At 49.8% G+C, this 17,833-nt stretch overlaps 6 protein-coding genes across 6 annotated transcripts; 4 read left to right on the top strand and 2 right to left on the bottom strand.

Moving 5' to 3' along the window:
- Nucleotides 1–389: 389 nt before the first annotated feature.
- N7496_004337 (cysteine-rich secreted protein) lies at nucleotides 390–2,285 on the top strand (the record flags this gene model as incomplete). The annotated part of the gene is made up of 3 exons (XM_056697268.1): nucleotides 390–864; nucleotides 934–1,446; nucleotides 1,510–2,285. 3 exons carry the CDS (start codon nucleotides 390–392, stop codon nucleotides 2,283–2,285), a joined length of 1,764 nt encoding a protein of 587 aa, XP_056559480.1.
- A 322-nt stretch (nucleotides 2,286–2,607) lies between these two features.
- On the bottom strand, nucleotides 2,608–3,560 carry N7496_004338 (SDR family oxidoreductase; the record flags this gene model as incomplete). The annotated part of the gene is made up of 4 exons (XM_056697269.1): nucleotides 2,608–2,874; nucleotides 2,933–3,136; nucleotides 3,194–3,441; nucleotides 3,512–3,560. The coding sequence occupies 4 exons, from the start codon at nucleotides 3,558–3,560 to the stop codon at nucleotides 2,608–2,610; spliced, it is 768 nt and encodes a 255-aa protein (XP_056559481.1).
- Nucleotides 3,561–4,734: 1,174 nt separating this feature from the next.
- N7496_004339 (PaaI family thioesterase) lies at nucleotides 4,735–5,343 on the bottom strand (the record flags this gene model as incomplete). The annotated part of the gene is made up of 1 exon (XM_056697270.1): nucleotides 4,735–5,343. The coding sequence occupies one exon, from the start codon at nucleotides 5,341–5,343 to the stop codon at nucleotides 4,735–4,737; it is 609 nt and encodes a 202-aa protein (XP_056559482.1).
- Nucleotides 5,344–6,638: 1,295 nt separating this feature from the next.
- Nucleotides 6,639–8,495, top strand: N7496_004340 (Zn(II)2Cys6 transcription factor; the record flags this gene model as incomplete). Its single annotated transcript, XM_056697271.1, has 2 exons — nucleotides 6,639–7,520; nucleotides 7,575–8,495. The coding sequence occupies 2 exons, from the start codon at nucleotides 6,639–6,641 to the stop codon at nucleotides 8,493–8,495; spliced, it is 1,803 nt and encodes a 600-aa protein (XP_056559483.1).
- A 1,491-nt stretch (nucleotides 8,496–9,986) lies between these two features.
- N7496_004341 (putative amino acid permease) lies at nucleotides 9,987–12,160 on the top strand (the record flags this gene model as incomplete). Its single annotated transcript, XM_056697272.1, has 10 exons — nucleotides 9,987–10,091; nucleotides 10,161–10,181; nucleotides 10,243–10,291; nucleotides 10,355–10,621; nucleotides 10,680–10,714; nucleotides 10,768–10,888; nucleotides 10,944–11,287; nucleotides 11,342–11,464; nucleotides 11,513–11,915; nucleotides 11,973–12,160. 10 exons carry the CDS (start codon nucleotides 9,987–9,989, stop codon nucleotides 12,158–12,160), a joined length of 1,656 nt encoding a protein of 551 aa, XP_056559484.1.
- A 1,409-nt stretch (nucleotides 12,161–13,569) lies between these two features.
- N7496_004342 (putative nicotinamide nucleotide transhydrogenase) lies at nucleotides 13,570–17,209 on the top strand (the record flags this gene model as incomplete). The annotated part of the gene is made up of 5 exons (XM_056697273.1): nucleotides 13,570–13,663; nucleotides 13,740–16,631; nucleotides 16,694–16,882; nucleotides 17,008–17,082; nucleotides 17,178–17,209. The coding sequence occupies 5 exons, from the start codon at nucleotides 13,570–13,572 to the stop codon at nucleotides 17,207–17,209; spliced, it is 3,282 nt and encodes a 1,093-aa protein (XP_056559485.1).
- Between the last annotated feature and the right edge of the window lie 624 nt (nucleotides 17,210–17,833).

The raw sequence follows: 17,833 nt of genomic DNA on the forward strand, positions 1-17,833 counted from the left end.
GAAATGTATCTTTCAAGTGCTTCAGGTCGTATAGCCTACTAGAATACTATGTTTCCAGCCACGGCGTTCCCGACACTTCAAGTTTGCTCAGGTAGCCTGTTCGGCGGCAGAAGTACGATGCAGATTCTCCAGGTGATTTCTTTTTCCGCTGACTGCTGTCATATCTTCAGCAAGCCATTGCAGATCAAGTGGCTTCCCCGGCGCAGTTTAGACTAATAGGGCGGTTGTGTAAAGCTGAAGTAGCATACAACTAACCAAACAGGGAGTCTACTATAAGGGCAGAAAGAAATATAAAAAGGGCTAAAGATCTCAAATAATACTCTCGGTTTCTCAAATCAAATCTCGCAGTTTTCTCGTATTTTCTCATTTTACACCTTCCTACCATCATCATGCGCGGCCTCTCTCTAGTCGGTCTCACTCTTCTCCTGCGCTCACATCTCACATATGCCGAGAAGGTCCCGGTCAAAGATATTGGAGATAACTTCACTGTCGATGGAAACAGAGTGATATGGCCTGATGGGCCCTTTACCGGGAGTCTTTCTTGCACTGGTCCTGACAAGGTGCTCAGCTTGAGTGCTGATAAGAAGCACGGCACCTGCTGCCCACCGGGCGCGAGTCTCAAGGGATCTCCCAAGACTGAATGGCACTGTTGTGGCCAAGGTCACGATGTGACGGGCTCCAAAGCCGTCGGCTTTGAGTGCTGTCTGGAAGGTTCCACCTTTGACGGCAAGACGTGCAAGCGAACGAATAAGTGCACTAATGGCAAGGAGATGATCAATGGGAAATGCCAGTGTGCTGATGGCAAGGAGGAAGCTGCAGATGGTACTTGCAAGCCTGTTAAGTGTGACTCGGGCATTAAAACTGGTAAGTCAAGTTTTTGACATTTTTCTCCTGGTCTGCTTTTTCCTTTACTGGTCAACTGAGAATATGTAGGAAAATGCTACTTCTTCAAGGGACGATCAGGCAACTATTTGACATTCAACGCCAACCAATACTCCGAAACCGGCCTGAGCAAGTACATCAGACCTGGCAAGTTCCAATTCTGTCGAGACCAAAAATGCACTCCTGGCCTGCCTGTCAATCCCAGTAATGAGGTTAATATCAAAGATCTCCACGGCACGCTGCCAGCCGCAACCGATGCCGGACAGTGGCTGGATGGCAAACAGAACGGTGGACACATAGGAAAGACAACCGACTATTCCAAGGCTGGAAACTTCTCGATCACCAAATGGCCCTGCGGAAAGTACTGTCTTACCGGATTCGTCGAAGGAATCACGCAGGCTTGTCCAGACGTCAGTCCTGGCATCAGCATGGACACCCGTGCCACAGACTCGTGTATTGAGTACGAGCTTCTGGAGGTACCTTGCAACCTCAGAGATGATGCCAATAACTGCATCTGGAAGAATGGCGATCAATGCTGTGATAAGATTGATTGCTGCGGGAAGAGTGAGTGTGCCACCAAGCCCAAGCATCAGGATTTAAAGTGATGGTCAATTGAGCGTCTCACAGAATCAAGTGAGCGCTTTACGTGGTTGAAAGCATTCGTCTATGCTATTCTGTTCTTGGTCACTCTAAATTCCGTCAAACTCTTTTCCTTGCTTCAGTCTTATGTTTTGGGCTGGTTGGGCGCTCTTCCTTTGTCGTACTTCAACCAAGGGGACATTGGACGAGAATCTGGTTATCATGCCGAGTCCTCTCAGTCTCATGAGGAATCTTCCAAGCCTGTTGATGATGATTCCAAGCCTCTTGATGAATCGTCTCAGTCTCATGATGAGTCCTCTAAGTTGCTAGAAGAGTCATCTAAGTCTATGAAAGAATCCTCTCAGCTTCATGAGGAATCATTCGAGTCTCATGAAGAGTCTTCTCAATCTTTCGAGGAAATTCACGAGGAATCGTCTCAGTCTCAGTCTCGTGATGAGTCCTCTAAGATTCTTGAGGCGCCCTCTAAGTCTACACAGAAACCATCTGAGCTTGAGCTTCACGAGGAACCGTCTCAATCTCCTGAGGAGTCCTCTGAGTTTCTTGGGGCATTCTCTAAGTTTGTTGGGGAATCCTCTCAGCTTTATGAGGAGTCATCTCAGCTTCATGAGGAATCATCCAAGTCGCTCGTGGAATCCTCTCAGTCTCATGAAGAATCGTCTAAATCTCTTGAGGAGTTCTCTAAGTCGCTCGAGGAGTCTCGTGAAGAATCTTCTCGGTTTAATGAGGAAGAAACTTCGCTCCTTGAAAGTGGCAGTTACTCGGTAAATGTTGTTTCGTATCAGGGATATCGTTCCTCGCCATAGTCATTCTTTTTATCTAATTAAGGAAGCTCATTTATAAGCAGTTAAACCTCCTGTCATTACTCCTAATTACCTAACTAGAAACCTAGATTATAATAATCTTGCGTGTCATATTTCGGTGCAAAGATTCTACATTAAACCAGGCAGTTGTTGGGAACTGAAAATCATACGCATTCGGACGACGGGCATCAATCACAATTCCCGAAGCCATCGCGGGTATAAGGACATGACACGGATTCCTGATTGAAAAGTGGTGGACTTGTGGAAACCACCTATGGTGACAACTGTGCCGTGATTATAAACCGCTATGGATCGATATCATGGCTTAAATACACTTTCCGCCATCAATGACCATTTCAGTACCGTTAACAAAGCTGCCCTCGTCACTACCAAGGTACAGACAGATGTTGGCAATATCATCTGCCTCTGTCAAGCGACCCAAGGGAACGTTTCCAATGAACTTTTGACGATTCTCGGGGGTATCCTCCATGCCGGTGAACATGGAAAAGAGGCCGGTACCGGACAGCAGGGGAGCGACGCTGTTGACTCGAATGTTGTGAGGGCCATACTCGGCTGCAAGGCCTTTAGTAGCCTGTGATAATCAATTAATAAATAAGAACACTCTCAAGTGTATAATAATGGCAACGTACGTTTGTGACAGCGCCCTTGGAGGCATTGTACCACACCAGACCCGGTCGAGGACGACTAGCACCCGTCGAAGAAATGTTAATCATAGAGCCACCCTGACCTTGCTCGATAAATTTGGGCATGATGACGTTAGCAGCCAAGTAGATGCTCTTAACATTGACGTTGAACACTCGCTCCCACTCGTCCTCGGTCACTTCGGCGGTAGGCTATCACCGAGTGAGTTATCATCTTTCTCAAATCCCTCAATCACCCGAGATCCATACCTTGTTCCGATAGCTAGTCCCGGCATTATTCACCAAAATATCCAGTCTTCCATACTCGGAGAAGGCCAAGTCAACAATGGCCGTCCAGTCGGACTTCGATGTAACATCCATGCGCTGGAACTTGAGGTTGCCGGGGTTCTGCGAAGCGACTTGCTCGCCTCCTTGGACGTTGATATCTGCGACCAGCACCTTAGCGCCTTCTTCACCGAATCGGCGGGCGATGGCGGCACCAAAGCCAGAGCCTCCGCCTGTAAGTCAAAAGATATGTGATTAGTTGGAGGAGCAATGCACGAGGTCAATGATTTGGGAATGCCTTACCGGTGACAATGGCAACCTTTCCTTGCAATCTAGAGCCTTGGGGAGACATGTTTGTAGTTGAGAAGATGAGTTATGTATGAGAAATTGAACTCGATGCAGGAGAAATCAGAAGTTTAAAAGCAACACGAGCAAAGAGGGGCAATCAGATGTTCGGCGTGAAATCCGTGGTTTCCCCGCATCGCGCCGAGCCGGACACACGGTTATATGCTGCTGCGCAAAGTACCCTTGGGCTTCTCCACGGGCTGAAACTAAGTTTGCATTATTTGAATAGGATTCGTGTTTCCTATCAGGGCCTAGCATTGCTCTGTCATCTATGGCTTTGGTATGGTCGGCCCGATAATGACGCACGGGAAAGGCGAACCCACTAATGCAGCATTAGCTTCAGGGACGGAATTCGCCCGAAAGGTTGATCAGAAGTCATTTCACCAGACAACTTGTAATGACAGTATTTAGAGAGACTCGAAATGAGATTTCCAGGGAATATTGTGACAAGGACCTTGTTTGGAAACAGCTGTCTTCTAAAATCTTTGGACGATCCAGGGTCTCCAAAGACATCGATGAAGAGGAGCGATCTACTGTACAATATGCTTGGGACCCACTTCGAAGGATTGACTTCGTCCAGGAGAGAATCTAATTCTCCGCCATGTTAGAAGCATTTATTCGATTGGGCTGGTATGAGAGTGGCCCACGGTATCATAGAACATCCCGAACATGTTGGTTGTACGGATAACCCTTGTTGGAATATTGAGATCGGGTCATCCGGTGTCCTAACTGGTTGACCGAAGTGGAGTTTGATAGTTCATGGCAGTCATAGCTTTGGAAACATTCTCAAGAAGCAGATGTCCCTTGAACTGATATCAACTTCTAATCGAGACACTTAAACATAGCATTTCAGCAGCAGTGCTAGTGTTAGGCGATGTAGACTAAGGTCAACATTGCCCGTCCGGTCCGCCCGGTCCGATGCCCGCAATAATAAGACGGACAATAGCGGCTGGCATCAGAAATATGCCTAGTCGTTGAGCTACGAAGTAGGCTATATACACACTGCAATATTATGACTTATTGATGCCTGATTTCATGTTGCGTTTCAACGGATAAATCGGATAATATTGGTTTCAGCCAAAAAAAAGGCCCCACGTAAATCCACGAAACATGCATAACGGATATAATTTAAGCTCAAGATCTATACGAGTCTCCCAATACCTGCAAATATACATATTCAGTTACGTGCATGGAGCCAAATTTCCAAGAGAACTTACATCAATCTGCTTCGGCTCTATAAAGAGTCCCCTGGCTTCCGCGATCAGACTCGCCTCGTCACTATCAATCGGAAGCGTCTCAATTCGACTATACCCCCAAGCCTTCCGACCTTGCAATTTCGTCGTCTCTGCAGACAAGACAATGTATGAATTGGCCATCAAGGGTTGATGATGCTCAATATTGAGATTAGCAGTAACCCCGACTTTGTGAGGTAGAGCTGCAAAGCAACACCTTGCCAGTCCCTCGTCAAAAAGGGCTGCAATCAGACCATTATGGACGATTTCTGGATAGTCACACAAGTGTTCTCCAAGGTGCATGATCATCACCAATTTCTCCCCGTTCTCTTTGCTAAAGACATACGGCGGCACGGAGATTTTGTGTGGCCCCGTAAGTGCCCCTGTCATGAAATTCTGGGCACGAAATTGCTCTGCTACTTTCAAGTGTGGTCGTACCTCGGTGTACTCTGGATCATTTCGTAGAGAGATTGCGACCGGGTGGTTCTGGATGAAAGCATCGATCTGATCTGCTGATTGGGTGGTATCGTCCGAAATCCCTGGTGCAATTGACCCCATGTTGAATATTATTGGGTTAAATGCGACCAATGAAGAATTTCTTTTGATTTAGGAGCGAAGAGTTGAATTTTGTACATATGGAATATAGGATAGGGAGGTACGAAGGAGTCATTCGTGAACTGCGGGCGGATTACCTCGGGAATCGATCCAAGTTCCGTGACCCCGAAGCCGCCGTCTCGGGAAAGATGCCATGATCTAATCCGTATAGCTGGAACCAGACGCTACAGCTGAAATAGTGGTTCAATATTCGACTGCCATATGGATACTTCAAACGTTCTCAAGGTGTAAGCTTAGTCGACATAGTTGTTAGGCACCACTTGAATATTTCCAAAAGAGCAAAGACTATAGACAGGCCAAGGTTGCAACAAAGCCACTGAGTACGTCGACTTGATTTACAGCCCCCCTACGAATACTGAAGTATGTCCATGTCGCCATCGCATCTTGATCTAGATTCTAGGGCTTGGTGCTTAACTATTCGAACAGAAACGGTGATAGCGAGATGCTCTTGGTGGGGCGAAACGAAGATACCCACAGGTCTAGGGGACAAACTCACAGTTTCCTTAGACTAGCTCGCATGTTCGAAGCTCTAGAGGCTCTTGAATCCAAACTTTAGTGGAGAATGGGAGAATACAGATTGGCTGGTCATATATGATGGCCCTATATCTCCTTCGCTAGTGGTTCGAGGACCACAGTTACGTCAATGATGATCCAGGAGACTTTCGGTTGACCCTATGAGCTCGCACAGTATACTGAGTTTGCTACTGCTTATTGTCTTGCAATTTTCTCCACATAGAGTACTCCAGAGTGTCCTTGACTCGCTGGAGTAGGCTCCTCGTGATCGGGGTTGAACCGCCTCAAGCGCGGGCTTAATAACAGAGTTTCCGTTCGGAGAACGCGGGGTGGAAAGAGAAAGGAGAACCCAAACAATACACACAGTAATTAGATACTAGATACTATAACATCAGATAATAAGATAGGAGTATATACTAACCATAAGGTGTGCACAGTGCGGAGTGGATAGCCTCTAGGAAGATCTATTCTTATCCTAATTCTTGCCTTCTTACTGGATCCTCGTCTTTTCAGCCCCTGGCGGAGGAGTACATTTCCCCTCCACTCCCCAACACACTAATTTAGCCCTTGGCACTACTTTCTCAGCCTCGCGTTTTCATTCTCTGCTCACATTTCGCCACTCATTTACAATACTCCTTCCTTCTCGTCCACGATGCATTAATCCTCTCCTCCGTACGCGTCTTCATGTCTCAACCCCACACCTCGCTCCCATCTCCACACCCCCCATGGAAGTTCGCAATGCGGGCGCTCCATTAAAGGCCGAATCGTCGCCAGACTCGCAATCACCCTCACACTCCCAATCGCCCGACTCGCAGTCTCCATCGCAAGCTCCGTCTGACACAAAACGGCCCTCCTCCGAGCCTGCTCAGCCTCGAAAACGCGTCCGCCGCTGGCACCATCGCGGATTCACGGGTTGCTCGACGTGTCGCCGTCGCCATGTGCGCTGCGACGAAGCCTCGCCAACCTGCAAGAACTGCACTCGCCTAGGGCTTCAGTGCGATGGCACCCAGGGTCGCATGACCTTCAAGGTCTATGGGCCATCCCAGGCGCAGGATGCGGGCCAAGCGCCCAGGAAGCAGAAGAAGGGTAGTAGCAGCCCAGAGTCGCTGGGCGAGTCGTGCTTCACAAGTAGTTTCTCCGTGAAACTTGAAGGCGAAAAAGAGGGGGACTGCGAGGCCCTGATCGTGTCACCATCAACTGTACCGCAATGGTCGGGCCAGACTCATTTCCGCTTCCTGCAACCCATGTTCCAACCGAACATCCGATCTTTGACGATACCATGTACCGACGAGCATTACTTTTCCCATTTTGTCAACCAGGTGTCGACCCTGTTGATCATCTACGACACCAATATCAATATCAATCCGTATCGCAGCTACTTCCCTGAATTTGCGCGGTCGTCACCCTCAATGATTGGCGCGATGCAGGCACTGGGCGCATTGCATCTGGCAAATACCTCGGTCGGCGCGGATCGTAATCAACATCTCCAACAGGCGATGGGAAAATATGGGCAGGTTGTGAAGATGTTCCGAGATCGGTACACTCTTCCCGACGGACAGCTTGGGATAAGGGACTTTGCGACCTGTTTATTGCTCTGTCTGTTTGAGGTGCGTGCCGCGCAGATACAGAAATGGAGGAATACTCGATTAACATGACTATAGATGATGGACTCACAACACCAAAACTGGGACGTCCACCTCAAGGGCGCGCGCGAAATTTACAACCTCCTCTTCTACCCACATACCGGCAATGCTGCCCGCGAAGCTCAACGTCTCGTCGAGATCAATCATCCTCTCCGATCATTCCTCGTCTCCTTGCTCTCATATCTGGATGTGGCTGGTGCATGTGCGAGATCAGGTGGTACGGTGGTGACGGGAAGTTACTGGAAGACTCATGGAGGCGGATGGGAGTACAACCTAGGGATCCCGAGTCTATCTACCTCGCCTCTTCCGGATGACCCACGGTTGCTGGAGTTGCGACAGGCTTGGTCTAGCATGATGGAGGTTCAGGCTGCTATTAGCACGTTCGCCCGCGACAAAGAGTGGATGTCCCCGGATCACCAGGATATGGTGTACAAAAAAATTTTCCACCAGCTGGTAACTTGGCGCGCCAGCACACCGATCAGCCTGCAGCTGCTTGGGGAAATGGACTTGGATGATGAGACCTTGCGCGGATTTCCGTATCCCGACATGTTGGAATACGTCGGATGCGTGGAGGCCTATGAAAAGGCGACCTTTGTCCATCTGCATCAGATAGCCGGAGCAGGTCGACCAAACTGGATCTCCGACCGGGCGTACTTGGACATGCTCATTACGCGCATTCTTACTCTGATCCGCAAACTATCCAAAGACGTGGGTCAGCTGGCCGTCCTGTGGCCTCTTTTCATCGCCGGTCAGGAAACCCGTAAGCAAGAGGAGCAGCAATACGTTCAACAAACCATGCACGAGCTTAAACGGTTCGGCTTTAGGAATGTTGACAAGGCGCTGGAGCTCCTCGAAGGTGTATGGTTTAAACGGCGTGCGTTTCCCGAAGGCTGGACGGAGACGCTGGATGAGATTCAGACCAATATTCTCTTACCATGATGGGAGAACCGTTGTCCCTCCTTCTCAGCACTTCAGTCCTTCGACATGCCAAGGGAAATAGTGTCTCATCTCTTTCGCGTTACCGCGATTTCCCCAACCTCTTCTCACACGATGCGCACATCGTGTATCTCTATACCCTCATTCCCGATTTGCCGGACTACTGTAACTCCGGCATCATACCCACAACATCTTTCATGATAGAACAGGGACGAGCTTGACACGAACTTGGAACGAACATGCTCATATCTTTTTGGAGTCCGGGTTTAATTGTTTATATACACATTACATTTCTGGACACATATTGTATTTTTCGGACATACCAACGTGGATAGTTAATGGTCTTATGAAGTTTCTCAAGCGAACCTCAAATTACTCATATCATCTTAATCATGACTCTATTTTTTCTCATCTTGACCGATAGATGACCGGCTAACCACGGGGGCCAAAAGCGAGCAGAATTAACTTTGACCATCTGATCGAGCCAGGCTCTCGAATATCGAGCCAAGTGGAGCTGCCCCAATGCCCAAGCCGGACCAACCAGTTTCCCGTTTGGGGTCATCACATCACAATCCGCGAATCACGAAGCTTACTGGCATCCTTTGCTGCGAACTTCCTTGTCAGCAATGCTCTGCGCATATCTAGCATTCGACACGATACATGAATGTGCCTCTGCATTCATGTAATACTAGCTAAGATTTTGCAGTGCGAACCACGGACGCATCAATCCGAAGCTCTGGTCTTTCCCGACGGATCCATCCGCGATCTTTCGCCCCAACCAGCTTAATTAGTTAGCGGGTCTCGGGCGGAAGCTAGAACGAAGCAAGTGAGAACGAGAAAAAAAAGGACAAACCGGAAAAATTCCTGTGTCCAAGTCTTGTTCCACGGACCAGACAGCTCCGAGTGTTCAACTGGTGGACTGCACTCCTGAATCCTATTGATCGTCACTATTAAGCTGTTTGCACGGATACAAGTATTCGCAGTATCATAACTCTCTTTTACTGCTACTACTGTAGGTTTCTTCGAGATATCCACGGTCGCTACTTAAACTCGGATCTTGAAGAACGACAGCTCACACAAACCCTGTCGATAATAGTATACTCCTCTACAGTCTGCGCAGTTTATTCATCTCCAGTCAGACGATCAGGAACCCCCCACCATATTCCGCCAGCTTAAGATCTTTGCTTTCGCTTTACCCAGACAGGTTACCGCCTCAAGCTAGCGCCCTCTTCCCTAAACTTCCCGCGCAGTGGGGTTGGCAGCTTCCTGTCTGACCGAGCGCGCGAAACGGCTCTGGATAGGCCAAGGACCTAAACGCTAATAACAACCAATTTTTTTTCTCGTGTGATCTCCTTCACCTGAGGTTCATCGAAAGACTTGTCCCATATAACTCGGCGGGCGAGCGCATTTCTATCTCTTGCGGGTCAAACTTTTGGGTTTCCCGTTTTTCGTTCCCGACTTTCTTGGGTTTCTTCGGCCTTGTCATTCGCTGCCATGGTGCATGAACGGGATAACCTCGTCGTCGGTCGCGATGACCTGATCGCCGACGGAGAGGGTGATCGTAGCTCAATCGAAGCCAAGGATGATGCTGCTTTGCTGGTAAGTGATTGCATTTTTCAACGCGTTGCTATGTTTCCCGCGGGCTTCCTTGCTGACTGCATGCTATAGCGAACGATGGGCTACAAGCCGGTATGTCTTGGCTTTGATATTTGATCCAGGAGATCGGCAACTGATGCGATTCTGCGAATAGGTGTTGCACCGGACGTACACGTTCTTCGAGAACTTTGCCACCACTTTTGGTACGTACGAATTCTAAACTTATCTGCTATTGCTGGGCTATGATTGACGATATCACCTTCTAGCCGCGCTTTACTTCGTCGGCGGAGTGCGCGTTACTTTTAGTACTGGTATTGCCGCCGGTGGAAACTTGGCCTACTGGACTAGTTACCTGGTTACTATGGTCTTTACTTTCATTACTGCTGCCGTCATTGCTGAAGTGTGCTCGGCGTCGCCGTCTGCTGGTTCTATCTATCTCTGGGCTGCCGAGGCCGGTGGTCCCCGTTTTGGACGACTGCTTGGTTTCGTCGTGGCTTGGTGGAGTACTACGGCCTGGACAACTTTCTGCGCGAGTATGACTTCCATTCTTTCCAATTGGCATAGAGCGTATGATGCTAATCTGAGTATTAGGCAACACTCAAGCGGCTGCCAACTACATGCTTGCTGTAGGTCTCGGGTGCATGACTACTTCATCATCATTTTCTAATGCCACTGATAGGAGCTCACCGTCTTCAATGTCGATTTCCCCCAAGACACTGACAGTGTCAAGTTCCGTGCCGTTCAGTGGATCTGCACAGAGATTATGCTTGCTCTTGCAGCTCTGTTGAACTTCCTGCCTCGTATGCTATACCTGTCGCCGACATTTCTCTTCCTATTACTAATGTTCAAGTATAGCCCGCTACTTCAAGTATGTCTTCTGGGTCTCTGCCGGATTCGTCATGCTCGATTTCTTCCTGAACCTCATCTGGCTTCCCATCGGTACCGCTCATACCTGGGGATTCCGCTCAACTCACGAGGCATTCATGACTACTTACAACGGCACCGGCGCCCCCGCTGGCTGGAACTGGTGTCTTTCTTACTTGGCTACTGCCGGTATCCTGATTGGTTTCGATGCTTCCGGTCATGTCGCTGAGGAGACTAAGAATGCTTCTATCACTGCTGCCCGTGGTATCTTCTGGAGTACCGTTGCTAGTGGTTTCGGTGGTTTGGCCACCATTATCCTCTTCTTGTTCTGTGCTGTGAGTCTAGCGGTCTGCAATTACGATCTTCATTAACTAACATCGCTATTTCAGCCCACCGCGGATCAATTGATGGAGTTTGGCTCCCCTCAGCCCTTCGTTCCCCTCTATGCCGTCGTTCTCGGCAAGGGTGGTCACATCTTTATGAACATCATTTGCATCGTTGCTTTGTGGCTGGTAAGGCAGACTCCTGTCTCTTTATCAATCCTCTTCTAACTCCCACAGAACACCGCCATCGCCATCATCGCCGCATCCCGCCTCGTCTTCGCCGTCGCCCGTGACGGCGTCCTCCCCTTCTCAGGCTGGGTATCCAAGGTCCACGGTGGCCAACCCCGTAACGCCGTCATCGTCGTTTGGGGCGTCGCCGCCCTGGTGACCTGCACCATCCTCCCCTCCAACGTGGCCTTCACCTCCCTCGTCTCGGCGGCCGGTGTACCCAGCGCCGCTGCGTACGGTCTAATCTGTCTGGGCCGTCTGTTCTGCACGCCGAACCGCTTCCCCAAGCCGCAGTGGAGTCTGGGACGGTGGAGCAAGCCGTTCCAGTTCATCGGTGTGTTCTGGAATGGATGGGTTGTTGCTATTTTGTTCTCGCCGTATGAGTGGCCTGTGACCGGGCAGACTTTGAATTGTGAGTTCCCCCTATTCGCTTGTTTATTTAGAGTGTAAATGCTAATGGCGTGACTAGACGCCCCTATCATTATGGCTGGTGTTACTATCCTAGCTCTGGTTTCGTACTTTGTTATGCCCGAGAGCGCGTGGCTTCCGCGCAACCGTATCACCCATTTCATTGATAGCAAGGGTGCTACTAACGTTACTGAGACTGTGGAGGAAGTTACTCCTTCAGCTCAGGAAGATATGGCTCAGAGATCTTGATGGATTCTTGGCCGGTGGGTTTGCAAAAAATAAAAAGGGTTTGATTGTGTGCTGTTAGGGGAAGGGAGTTGAAAGTTAATTGGTATATATCGCGTTTGTCTTTTTGTATATGAGCTATGAGGAGGTGGTTGGTACATAATTGTGTGATTTAGAGAAGAGGGCTTTCGTAATAATTGATGGTGCTTACTAGTGTTATTTTCTGGGCTGGATATGTGGTATCTCTGTTTTCAAGAGTGCTTTTTTTGTGGGATCTATTTGGTGTTGAGTCTATACTAACATCTGTCATGCTCTCGGGTGGTTTACAAGGGTTGATTTCCCAAGAACAACGGCAGGATGATTGAATGTGCTGCAGCCGAAGTTGGTAATCCGGTTTATTCGGTAGAGATTACTGGTATTCTTGCTTTTTTCCTTGTCTTTTCCTGTCTTTAGAGTCACTGAAGCAGTTAAGTTTCCTTATGCAGATGTCATGCTTGAGTAGTACTGATATCCAAGTTCCTACCTGTCTTGAACTACCTTGACAACCAACTGTGTCCCCAGCGCTTAGCCTGTCCCCTTTTAATGTAGTATGATCACATCCAAGAAAAGGGTGTAACCTATAGACTGCGCACTGATCTCTCAGCCCTTGGCACCCCCGCATTATCCGTGAGTCGGAGTATTTCATGGTTCGGCCCAACTGGCGAAGCTCGCAGAGGGCTCGCAAATCCTCCGATCCACGGATAATTCAAACCACTCGAACCTTGCATTCTTTATGCATCATCTGCGGGGAAATGCGTATCCAAGTATAGACAAAGCTCAGACGGCCGGTTACCGGCGGATGAGTGATGCAGCGTTGGGTAGACTTGGGAGAGTACTCGGTTCATTTTAAGGGTATCACAACATAGATTCTAAAGCTTGATAGTGAGTAATAGTTGTCTGATCTTATAGCCTGCTTAATAGTAGTTAGTAGTTATAACTATAGATGTATCTTGTTAAGATGATGGCCCCCCTAAAACGTCACGGTGGAGAACGGACGATCCGCTCCGCAGCCCCCGCGGGGGAGATGGAGAATGTGGCGCTGCAGTCTGCTGAACCGGGGATTTAACGGCATTTATTATTACTGTCAATGTATGAGAATCCTTGGATTTCTTGGATCTTTGGAACCTGGAGAAAAGACCCAATGGCCCGGATCTCCCTCGAGGCGTGTACCGTTTCATCGTAGTGTGTCAGGCAGTAACAACCGAATGGCCCTTTTGTCTCTCTCCACATCCGTTCGCCCTTCGCCAGTTGCCCTCTTCCCCATCCACTCCACTACTCTCTCTTACCTTCCCCCTTCTCCTTCTTCTCTCTTTCTCTCCTCTCTACCTCCGGCGCTTCGTCTTCCTCCGATGTGCCTCCCTCTCGTCTGATCGTCCGCTGCGAGACTGTCAGCCATGAGTGTCCCGCTATCCCTGCGGTCGGCACTGGGACCGTGTCTCGCAGTTACCAGTGCACGCGCGGGGAAGTTCGTCTTGTCGACCCAGTCCGGTACGTTTCTTTGATCTTACTGTGTGATATACACTTGATCACGCGAGCTTTCACTAACCTCCATCTCCTTGAATAGTCTCTCAAATTCGCCGGTTTACTATCCTCACCTCTTCGCAGAAGAGACGGTCGCTTCCTCAACTCCAACCCCAATGGTCTCATGTCTCAAAGAGAACTGCTACAACTGCTCCTCCTCCGACCTCGGAGCCCGTCTCGGCTACACCATACTCTGCATTGACTGTGGGTGTGCCTCGCGAAATAGCTCCGAATGAGCGCCGTGTGGCCATTACACCACAAAATGTTACCATGCTCCTGAAGAAGGGCTTCTCGCGCGTGCTCATCGAACGTGGAGCCGGCGAGGGCGCCCAATTACTCGACCATGTCTACGAAAAAGCCGGTGCGACAATCGTCGACCGGGACACGATCTATTCCGAAAGTGACATTGTCCTCAAAGTCCGAGGTCCACAAATCGACGGGCCCTTCAATGAGGTGCAGGCTCTTCGCAAAGGCTCCACGGTAATCTCGTTCTTGTACCCGGCTCAGAATAAATCCGTCGTGGATGCGCTCGCGGAGCGCGGTGTCACCGCGTTCGCGATGGACCGGATCCCGCGAATTTCTCGTGCCCAGGTTTTCGACGCCCTTAGTTCGATGGCCAATATTGCTGGATACAAAGCTGTTCTAGAAGCATCGAATCATTTTGGGCGCTTCTTGACTGGGCAGGTGACTGCTGCTGGAAAAATTCCTCCGAGTAAAGTTCTCGTCATCGGAGCGGGTGTGGCCGGTTTGAGTGCCATAGCCTCGGCTCGGCGGATGGGCGCCATTGTTCGTGGCTTCGATACTCGACCCGCTGTTCGTGAACAGGTTCAATCTCTCGGTGCCGAATTCATCGAAGTCGATTTTCAAGAAGATGGAGCTGGGCAGGGCGGTTACGCCAAGGAGATGTCCAAAGAGTTCATCGAGGCCGAGATGAAATTGTTCATGGAACAGGCTCGCGAGGTCGATATCATTATCACCACCGCTTTGATTCCCGGAAAGCCTGCTCCGAAACTGATTACCAAGGAAATGGTCGCTGCGATGAAACCCGGCTCGGTCATTGTGGATCTTGCGGCTGAAGCTGGTGGAAACTGTGAGGCGACTATCCCCGGAGAGCTGGCTAGCTACAAGGATGTCACGATCATTGGCTACACTGATTTGCCCTCTCGCCTGCCCACTCAGTCCTCGACCTTGTATTCGAATAACATTGTCAAGCTGCTGTTGTCTATGACCCCCAAGGACAAGTCATTTGGCATTGATTTCAATGACGAAGTAGTCCGGGGGTCCATCGTGACTCTTGATGGTGAAGTCGTTCCTCCAGCTGCACCACCCGCTCCACCTCCAACTCCGAAGCCGGAAGCTCAAGTAGCTGCTAAGAAGGAAGAAGAGCTTGCTTTGACTCCTTGGCAGAAGGTTACTCGTGATGTCACTTTGGTCACTGGTGCCATGGGCACTACCCTCGCTCTCGGCAAGGCCACCGGCCCTATCTTCATGAGTAACATGATGACCTTTGGTCTGGCTGGTCTGGTTGGATACCGTGCTGTCTGGGGTGTTGCTCCGGCTCTTCACTCACCTCTCATGAGTGTCACCAATGCAATCTCGGGCATGGTCGGTATCGGCGGTCTTTTCATCATGGGTGGAGGCTTCACCCCCACCACTCTTCCAGAGTATCTCGGTGCTGCTTCAGTTCTCTTGGCCTTTGTCAATGTGTCTGGTGGCTTCGTGGTGACGAAGCGCATGTTGGATATGTTCAAGCGGCCAACCGATCCTCCCGAGTATCCTTGGTTGTATGCAATCCCCGGTGTCTTGTTCGGTGGCGGTTTCCTCGCTGCTGCAAGCACGGGAATGTCTGGTCTAGTTCAGGCAGGATATCTTGTTAGCACGATCTTGTGTATGAGCTCGATCTCAGGTCTGGCCTCACAGCAAACTGCCCGACGTGGAAACATCTTTGGTATTTTGGGTGTTGTGTCTGGTATTCTGGCTTCGCTGGCTGCAGTGGGCTTTGATACTGAGACACTCACCCAGTTTGCTGTCGTGGCGGGTACTGGCGCACTCGTGGGAGGATTGATCGGTCGTCGCATTACCCCTACTGGCCTTCCTCAGACCGTTGCCGCTCTCCACTCGGTGGTCGGTCTCGCAGCCGTCCTGACTAGCATTGGTAGTGTCTTGGTTGACGTCGGCGACATCTCGACCCTTCATCTGGTGACCGCGTACATGGGTGTCCTCATCGGTGGCGTAACCTTTACCGGCTCCATCGTCGCTTTCATGAAGCTGGCTGGCCGTATGTCTTCTAGTCCATTGATTTTGCCCGGTCGACATGTCATCAACTCGACGCTGCTGGGTAGCAACATTGCAACCATGGGAGCGTTTGTTACCATGGCGCCCGGAAACCCAGGTATCGCAGCGGCCTGTCTTGGTGCAAACACTGTTCTCAGTTTCCTCAAGGGTTATACCACAACATCTGCCATCGGTGGCGCCGACATGCCCGTCGTCATCACCGTGCTGAATGCTTACTCGGGCTTTGCACTCGTGGCCGAAGGATTGATGCTCAACAACCCGCTCCTCACCAGTGTCGGCTCCCTGATCGGTGTCAGTGGTTCCATTCTTTCGTATATCATGTGTGTAGCCATGAACCGGTCTCTCACAAACGTTCTCTTCGGTGGTCTTTCCGCGCCTGCTCAAACTCAGAAGAAGATCGAGGGCGAAGTCACGCAGACTAGCATCGATGATACTGTAGAGGCTCTCTCCAGCGCAGAGAGCGTCATCATCATCGTTGGCTATGGCATGGCCGTTGCCAAGGCTCAATATGCTCTCGCCGAAATCGTCTCCATGCTCCGCGCCCGCGGTGTCAGCGTCCGCTTCGCGATCCACCCCGTCGCCGGCCGTATGCCCGGTCAGTGCAACGTTCTCTTGGCTGAGGCGTCAGTGCCGTATGACAGTAAGTCTAAACACTCCACCACTTCTTTTACTCATGTAGCGCCCAGACTAACATGCGGAAAGTCGTTCTGGAAATGGACGAGATCAACGACGACTTCGCCGACACGGACGTCACCCTCGTTATCGGTGCCAACGACACCGTTAACCCCATTGCAATGGAACCCGACTCCGCCATTTCTGGAATGCCCGTTCTGCACGCGTGGAAGAGTAAGGAAGTGATTGTCATGAAGCGGGGCATGTCAAGTGGATACGGTACGTGCCCCTTCATTTTGACTCCGACACCTTTATTAATTGCTTAATTTGTCCCCCCTCGTATACTGCGGCTGGGCGGCTTGGAAATTACTGGAGAAAACTAATACTTTTTTTCTGTGCTACAGCGGACGTACCAAACCCCATGTTCTATATGCCCGGAACACGGATGTTATTCGGGGACGCGAAGACTTCTTGCGATGGTATGTGGATCTATCCCCGCTTTTGACAGCTTAATGGGGATGCTCTTCTCTTCGGCCTTGTTTTGTTGGGATCTAGGCTAATTTATATCCCGCAGCTATCAAAGCCGCCCTGGAGGCGCGGAAGTAGACGTCGGTTAGGGTTTACACTCCGTGCTCCGACCACGGAGGCCTACTCTATTTCATTTTTTTTTCTTTCCCGTCCAAGTTCATTTTCCTTTCTTGGTTAATGAATCGTATCTCGCGTTTTTTTTTCTCATTCTGTGTCTTGTAGTGATGGCCAGTGCTGTCACTCATGATTCCGCATTATACCATGCGTTTGCTATGGCGCGTTTCTAGATCTCTAGAATGAGCCGAGGAGCGCTCAGTTTGAATGGATTCATCGTACTGAGATTTGAGATTACACGGCATCTCGTAAAGTTATATGAAAAGGGTCATCTCCTTTTCTATATGCTTAGCTTTGAAAGGTGGTCAAATAGATTAGGCCAACTATGCATGGAGTATAGTATGCCAAGATGGGTATTTCATTCGAGGTAAAGTAGCCTAAATAAAAGATCCAATCCAATCCCAACACCAAGCACACATCATTGTACTAGACATAGAAGAAGCACTCATATCTCCCATGAGAAAAAAAGGGAGGACATCATCACAACGAAAATCATGCAATCCTTCCTCACAATCCGACACCAAAAACCAGCCAAGTGAAGTAGACTAACAACAATCAAAAATAGGAGTCGACGTATCCATGGATAGG

Source organism: Penicillium cataractarum (genome assembly GCF_028827025.1).
Source record: "Penicillium cataractarum strain IBT 29864 chromosome Unknown utg000002l, whole genome shotgun sequence".
Classification (NCBI taxonomy): domain Eukaryota; kingdom Fungi; phylum Ascomycota; class Eurotiomycetes; order Eurotiales; family Aspergillaceae; genus Penicillium; species Penicillium cataractarum.